The sequence below is a fragment of the Lactuca saligna genome, chromosome 2, assembly GCF_052625555.1.
Source record: "Lactuca saligna cultivar CGN05327 chromosome 2, ASM5262555v1, whole genome shotgun sequence".
Taxonomy (NCBI): domain Eukaryota; kingdom Viridiplantae; phylum Streptophyta; class Magnoliopsida; order Asterales; family Asteraceae; genus Lactuca; species Lactuca saligna.
The window spans coordinates 124,130,888-124,139,208 of record NC_136418.1 but is presented as its reverse complement, the minus strand read 5'-3'; the positions used below and the strand labels follow the sequence as shown (position 1 = coordinate 124,139,208).

Genomic DNA, 8,321 nt, shown 5'->3' with positions numbered 1-8,321 from the left:
AACATGGCAAATATGTCATCGGTAATGTCTGTGTTGTCGATAATACCGACGTTGGTGTTACTTGGATTTCTTGTAGCAAAAATGGTCATGTATTTAACAAATATTATTTCGAAAAATCCATGTGAATAAAATCCTAGTGGGAATACATGTTGAGTATAAGACTACAAACGAAGTTGGTGCATAGAGGCTTATTATATATGGAGATGCAATGGTTTTGGTTCAAGATTCCAAAAAGCGCCCATGGTGGATAAGTTGGAATGTATGTTCGTGCACCAAGACTAGTTCCCATTACCACCCACACCTAAAGCACAAATTTGCAATGAGCCTATTTCACATGTCACAATTCAAGAAATGATCAAAAGCAAAGAATAGTTAAAGCCACCATTGGAATTAGAATGTGTTGAAGAGAGTTTACAAATTAAAGCCAAAAAGATATTTTTAGAGGCAAGTATGTCTTTCTAAAAGTTGTTGCATATATATATTGAGTAGCTCGGTTGCTTTATGAGGATGATGTTTGATTGTGATTGGTGATCTCAAGTTGATGTTGTAAACTAGCATATTAAGCATTGAAGGAATTTTCAAGCTTGTCTAGTTTTGAATCCATGAAAATTTTAAGGAAAGTACCAAAATGGTATGCAAAATCCTCCAAAAATGGCGTTTTGGAATACCCGACTCGTATCAAATCTCTTTAATGGAGTGATAAACCGGCAAAACTTATAGATTATATGATTATATCCATGCTTTAAGAACTTCTACATGTGCATTGAAAGTATTACAAATTGTAAGTTTGTAACACAAGCATGTTAATGGAATTTGAAGCAACAGAAGTAGGAATATTCATTGAAGTAGGAATATTCATTGACGCCATTCCTTAGAGTAGGGTCTCAAGTTTAAACCTCATAGGTTTCAATCAAATGATGACCATGAGAATGGTGTGACTCAGTTCTAATAGAGGTTGCTTAGTATCATCACCAAATACTAGTCTTTTCCCCGAAATCTTGTAATATTAGGGAGCTGCAGTGGATGTTAAGAAACTCAGTTGTTTAGAAGTAGGAATATTCTATAAAAATGAGATTTTTATAATGTCCAAAAATTATACAAATATTATATAAAGTGTCATAGGAATATCTAAGTTAATGGATGTGTGTTTGGAATTTTTTTTTTTGTGGGTTTATAAAATATAAAAGTTTGACAAATGTGCCAAACTTTATATTAAAGTATGTGTGATAGTAGTAATATAAAATATGGTTAATATACAACTTGGATTGCTTAATTAAAGAACAATGGATGACCAACTTGACATGCATGTCACGATAAACATCATATTTATGGTTTTTATGTTGAAAAAAGGTTGGTGAACATGGGGTGGAAATCGATATTTAATGTCGCTAAAAACATACCATGAGACACGACATGTCACACATCATACATGTTGAGTTAATCAATTAATGTATGATTTTCGACTTTTGTTCACCAACAATGTAAAGGATGAGGAAATTAATTCATTTCTCCATCGTTGCAACTAGTTCAATTGTGTGAAGAAGAAGAAGGGATAAATATGAGTTTCTCTCTTGCTGAAATAACAATCTAAGGCAAAAAAAAATCTTCAAGTTTTGAGGTAAAAACCGCGATTCCGACTTCATTTTCAGAAAACTTGAATGATTTGGGTTTTTGCTATTTATAGAATGTATGTGTAAACTTTTTTAAAGATTATTGTTATTTATCATATAAAGATTTCATTGGTGTGTTTAGATTGTATAAATATGATGCTATATAAGTGTTGCCTTTGTTGATTTATGCTGTAAGTTAGCAATGTAATTTGTTTGGTGAATGGTTGATTAGATTATGAAAGTATTGGCATTTTGTGGATATAAACACATTATCTTGAATTTGGATGAAAATGGTAAAATTTGAAAGTAGGTTACTCATTAATGTTATTGGTATGTTTTTGGTACTTGGAAAATAAAAACGACCGTTTGGTGAATTTTATATATTTAGAATCACCAATATATCATGTTAAGATGATTGGTTTGGATAATGTTTTAAAAATTGGGTCGAATCGAACCCAATGAAGATGACAGTTCAATTAGCAACAGTTTTATTGGACCGGATCTAATTGGCTGGTTTTCACAAAAACTAATTGAACTGAATACTATGAACTACTAAAACCCCTGTTGAGCCGGTAAAATGGACTTGGACTTCAATGTTTGGGCTACAAAATCTGGACTATCAAAATAGGGAATGCAAAAACGAACCCACACACTTGAAACAGATTTGACTGTCGTTTCACACTCTACTCCATTAAATTCTTGGTTATATATACATATGAAAATAAGTACAAGAAAATTCTAAAAAATCTGGTCGATCCGACGGTTGAACCGGGAGTTGGTAACCAAACCGGCTCAACTAAAAGACTGATTTTTAAAACGTTTGGTTTGGAATATGGATTGAAATAGATTTTGTTTTGAAAATTTTAAGATCTTTCAAATATTATTAAACATTTTATTAGTTTGAGAATTAAACATTTTCTTAATGTTGAGAATAAAAGAAAATTTCATGCTATTTGGAATTAAAGATTTTATTAATAGTAATTACGTAGACGAAATTTAACATTCTCTTAATAATAATTATGAATAGGTATGTAAACAGGTTCAGAACTAAAACGAAACCAAAAAAATCAAAAACCGAAAATGATGAATTAAAGGAACTTAACAAATACCATTAATCAATTACAACCGTTTCTAGTTCAATTTTTTAGTTAAAAATCTCATCCCTAATTACGAATGAATTATCGAAATATTTAATAGGAAATTTTCTAATTTACCCGTCACAAGTATTGAAAACTCAACATAATATAATTCCCCAATCAAACGTTATAATCCAAAATTTTATACATTTGTGGAAATTGAATATGGTTTTTGAAATAAAATCAATGTTCTAAAAACGTAGTTGTCATTAAACATTTGTTTGGGAAACCATTGAATTTTTGTAACTTGTTTTCATTATTTACAATAGTTTGGGAAACCGATTAAACCCATTATAACATATCATAATGGCATATTTTTGAACAAACATTAGTTGATGCTAGTTAGTTACCCTTCCAAACATTGAAATGACAAAAATGACTCCATGTGAACATACCATAAACAAACGAGAGGTTTATTTCTTAATTATTTTTTCAAGATTTTATATACATATCTTAGCATCTTCAAAGCAATGTATATTCAACACAAATAGTCTTTCAAGCATCATCATAAGAGAGATGAAAACTAGTGGTGCAACCACATGCATTGGGATCCTCTGCTCCACAACAATCATAGAATTTGGCAGCATATGGTGGATCATTAGGTCCCAATTCATAGTACCTTGAAAAAGTTTCAATACATATTAACAATCTACTTGCCTCAATTGATATTAAAGAATGATAATCTACACTCCAAAGTATACATAAACAACAATTAATCCAATCGTATTAGTTTTGAAAAGGGAAAATGACTTAATCGGTTAATATAGTTTTCATTTTGTACACATTTAGTCACTTATTTTTTTGTTCACATTTAACTATTTAACTTGTTTTTTTGTACACATTTAATCCTTCGAACCAACTGCTTCAGGTTTACATAAACATAAAAACAAGTTAAATTGTCAAATTGACTAAGGGGGTGTTTGGATAGGAAAAAAAGATCTGCTTATTGCTTATTCTCACAATAAGCTAATTTAAGTGTTTGGATAGAATTCAGCTTATTAGGCTAAATAAGTTAATTTTAATAAGCATCCCTTCTCATGCTTATTGCTTATTGATTATTCTCACCACAAATAAGCTATAAGCAATAAGCTAAAAATCTAATCCAAACACCCCCTAAGTCTGTGTTTGTCACTCCACAATTGACTTATTTTTTGAGTTTTTTAAAGTTATCATGTTTATCAAGCTAAAAGGTTTCTTATAAGTTAGCTTTTAAAAAAAAACTACTTAGACTAACTTTTAAGAAGCTTTTGTAAAAAATTTCAAATATAACCCTTAATTATTTATAAAAACACATTCTTTTAAATGTCATTTTATATCTTTCAGCTAGTTTTACCAAACGTTATTTTTTATCAGTTGGCTTTTTATTTAACACCTAGCTTTTCAGCTATCTGCTAACAACTAGTTTTTCAATTAGTACGCCAAACATAACCTAAACGTGTACAAAAAGAAAAACTATATTACTCTATTAAGTCATTTTCTCTTTTAAAAATCACATAACATAAAATTTCACATTGATTTAATCATTATAAGAAGACACCTTTTTTGATCATCATGACGTCGACACACAAAGAAAGAAGGATGAAATCGACAGGCAGAAGGAGTGTTTGAAGAGGGGTTGTAAGTTTCTTTACACCGCCTGCATACAACCCCCACCCCCCGTTTCTCTTCTACTTTGAGTGTCGCCACTTCACCGTTTGTAACCTTCTCCATTGATTCTAACCGAATCCTGCGGCCAAAGTTTGTTTATCGGTCTTTTCAACTCTCAGGTAATAGAACTTTGAGTAAATTATAGAAATGGTCCCTAAGGTTATCAACAATGTCGATAAAATAAAAAACTAAAAAGGGGTATATTTGTCTTTTCACATGCATTTAACGGTGGAATGGAAATTAACGGAAGTTAGCCTTACGGACCATCGATGAAACAATTGCAAAACCATAGGGCAGGGCATAAAGACCGACAATGTCAAAAATCCAATAGTAGGACTAATAGTGCGAATTTCAGTAAACTACAAGGACCAAATGTGTAATTTATGAAATCTTTTTGTTAAGAATTTCACGATCTTAATTAAATTATAAGTTTATTTTCTATGTGCATATATAGAATAATCTTTTTTATCATAATTTCGTTTGAGTTTTAGTAAAGCTTCATTATACTTAATTTTTAGTTTCGTTATTTTGTAAATGCTATATTCTAGACTTTTATTAAAATGAAAACATAAAGTAGTGTTCATCATTTAGCTTCTATTTACATATAACATAATATTTTCAAATGATCATGTAATGGAATCAATGTACCTTGACATTATTCCATTCATTCATCATTTCTCTTCCATCCAATCCAACCAAACAAACCCTCATAAAAAAAACATGAATGAATTGCATTTGTAGACCTTTTTCACCTCCAAAAGTACAAATTTTCATGTGGAATTAAAAGAAGCAAAGTGTTCCAACTAAATAAATTCTCCAAAAAAAGGACCCCTCAAGTAAACAATAGTTTCTATTGGTTTGATGAACAACAAATATCATAACTTTATTTCTTATTGGCCTACAATCACATCCACTACCTTCTCCTCTATCTAGTGTCCTATGAACACATTAACTATTAAAGCACATTTCATTTTATTTATAAAGCATGATGTAATGTTTCACCTATAACTTTTCAATGAATGTTGTCATATCATAGGATACCGAAGCAATTTTGGATCGTTAAACTAGATTCTAGACCTATATTATGAGAACTAACAATACATCAAATAGGCAATAAAACAAAGAGATTTACATCAAAGAGATTATAAAAGGGTCTACAAATTCATGTTGATGACACATTGAAGAGTTAAATACATATGTGTAGCAAACATTCAAGAAAAAGAGATACCAAACTTTGTATTCTTGTTCTTGTTCTTGTTTGTTTGCAGATTGAAGTTATGGAAAAATGTAATGGTGAAATATGTATGACTCGTATCTGTCCACACAATAGTTCTCTACATGTGTAGTCATCAGAAGCCAACAAATAATTTTAGGAGAATTATTATGGCAGAATCATCCATATTTAGGAGGACCCCTTTTTCAAAAACTCCATTTTAAAGATTCTTAGAGACAGGTGGCAAATCAGGAATGCTGGGACATGGTGATACTTTGATCAAGTAAAATGATTATTACCAATATATTGTAATCAGTTATCACAAACAGTTACATGAGAAAGTTCGTGTTTTTCAGTCGATTTTGGTTTTGAAAAACGAGCGATTAGATAAGTAATGAAATTCTGTATCAATTTTAGGCATATCGAACATTAAGAAGGAGAATCTAGTTTGTGAAATAAGGTTTTGCTCAATTGGATTCAGTTTCAAACCAGTTTAACGATAACCCGCGTATACAGATCTGTTTGTATGAACAAATAATGGTGAACTCGATTGCTAGAGATGGATCCTACAGTTTTTGACCTAATGAAAGTTTGTCTGCAGATTGTTCTTGATTTCGGGTGTAAATTAGATGATAGATGATGCAAACAAGCTGTAAATGGGATGAATTTTGCTTACCGTACATGAGACGGATGATATGTGTTGAGAATAAACCATGTGAAGAACAGATAAGAAAACAGAAGTGTATTAGGGTTTGCTAACCTGGTTATTGAACTATACTAATGCTTAAATCGATAAGACAAAAATCGATCGAGGATGAAGTGCAGAAGGTACTTACGCATGCCAGAGAGAAATTCTTCTGTCTAACGAATGACCGTGATGAAGTCCATAATCGAAACGGCTTTAAGGTAGTACTGGTAAAAGAAATTGGGGATTAGGGTTACGAAAAATGTTATATTTTTCATGGGAAGAATAACACAAACTTCATTTTCTAATTTCTGGTAAGAATTTTATTTTATTTATTATTATTATTATTATTATTATTTTTGGAAAATGACTTATAAGGATAACTAATTGTTGATTTTGTACTTATTTTGTTATTTTCCTTTTTTTTATACCTTATTTACCATTGAATTTGTTGTAGGTGTTCACAAAAATCATTGAAATCGGCTATTGAAGGTTTCCGACAATTTCGTATCTCCGACAACTCTCCGTTCGTCTTCTGTGGCGAGCCTCCGGCAAAAATGAGTTTTCCAGCGGACTTTTCTCAACTGTCATCCAAGCACCACCCATCGCTGGTGCTGCTGCTTAGCTTTCTCCACCCTCCCATCAGTTTGCTGCCAGAAAAACAAAGAAGGGACGAGGCAACAAGCCACCTATCACCTCCTCCTGCCACCTCCTTTTAGCCGCCGGTAAACCAAGATCACCACCTCCTGCTACTTGTTGTTGTAATTTATCACAACTACCACCTTAGTTTGATTTGATGTTACTCCTTTCATTCAAAATCCAGCCGAGACCCAAGGACCTATGTTCTTTTGTTGTGTTCGCATGAAGAACGAACACAAAACTCCTCCTGTGCAAACTTGGTTTCAAAACATCTAGTTTCTGCATTCATTGTTGCTAAGAAAAGTTCGTCGGAAAACTCATTTTTGTTTGAGAGTCGCCAGAGATAAGAATTTGTCGGAAACCTTCAATAGCCAGTTTGTCACAACTAACATTTTAGGGCTAGAAATTCCTATCCATATGCAACTACCATCCTTGGTGTAACTGTGTAACGCAATGTGTAGTATAAGTTAATTTCAATATCATACAAGTTTATATATCCATAAATTGTTTCAAGTTGAAACCTTCTTCGTGTAAACCCAAAATATAACTCAATGAACAATGATCACTCAACTTTGGACCTTAACCTAAGCCTTTCGGTCCAAACCTCTAAATGGACCAAAACTTTCTTATTGGGCCCTAAAGGGCCGATAACTTCTCAGCTTAGTTCTTTTGGGCCGAAAACCCACTATTAGGCCTTAATTGGGCCAAAAATTTGTATTTAATATTGTGTTGGGCCATGAGATCCTTATTGGGCCACGAAGAGTTATTTCGAGCTTCTTAGGGCAAAAACCTTTGCCATTTAGCCTTATTGGGTCGTAAACCCATATATAGGCCTTCATGGGCCGAAAATCATTATTAGGCTTAGGATTCTTGGATTTTTGCACTTGGAAGTCCTAACCCATTCTTTTCTTTTTTTTTCTTCCCCCCACCTCCATGACCGATCGACCATTATTTAATATATATATATATATATATATATATATATATATATAGGTTCAAAATGGTGACACCTCAGTTTTACACTCCAAATACCGATGCATTGTCCATCAAGTATCAATGTAGCTAGGGTTAACCAACATGAAATTACCACCTTAATCTCTCCTCCTTCTCCCTGGTGGTTGTCGAGGCCAACACAAATAATAACCCTAATTATTACACACTAAAATAGTGTATAGTGGTAAAGGGATCGAATCCACGGAGACTGGTTCAATTTGATAACTCTATGAAAAATCTCTTTGTAAAATACTTGGAATATGACAATAAATTAAAAATGGGGGTTTTGATGTTTTGAAATACTTGAAACAAACTAGAATTAACTATGATTTTAATAGACAATTGCAACAAAAATAAGAATTTGATGTAAAATCAATAAGGGAAAGATGGTTGACTTA

General features: G+C 32.1%; 1 protein-coding gene across 2 annotated transcripts; it reads right to left on the bottom strand.

Moving 5' to 3' along the window:
* Nucleotides 1-3,138: 3,138 nt before the first annotated feature.
* Nucleotides 3,139-6,575, bottom strand: LOC145031487 (F-box only protein). Of its 2 annotated transcripts, none has more exons than XM_078980047.1 (3): nucleotides 6,443-6,575; nucleotides 4,284-4,472; nucleotides 3,139-3,365 (listed from the first exon to the last, which is right to left on the bottom strand). In XM_078980047.1, exons 2-3 carry the CDS (start codon nucleotides 4,454-4,456, stop codon nucleotides 3,242-3,244), a joined length of 297 nt encoding a protein of 98 aa, XP_078836173.1. In that variant the 5' UTR covers nucleotides 4,457-4,472; nucleotides 6,443-6,575; the 3' UTR covers nucleotides 3,139-3,241. The 2 variants fall into 2 exon arrangements, with proteins under 2 accessions (XP_078836173.1, XP_078836174.1); XM_078980048.1 differs by lacking the exon at nucleotides 6,443-6,575 and adding an exon at nucleotides 6,283-6,425.
* Nucleotides 6,576-8,321: the final 1,746 nt, after the last annotated feature.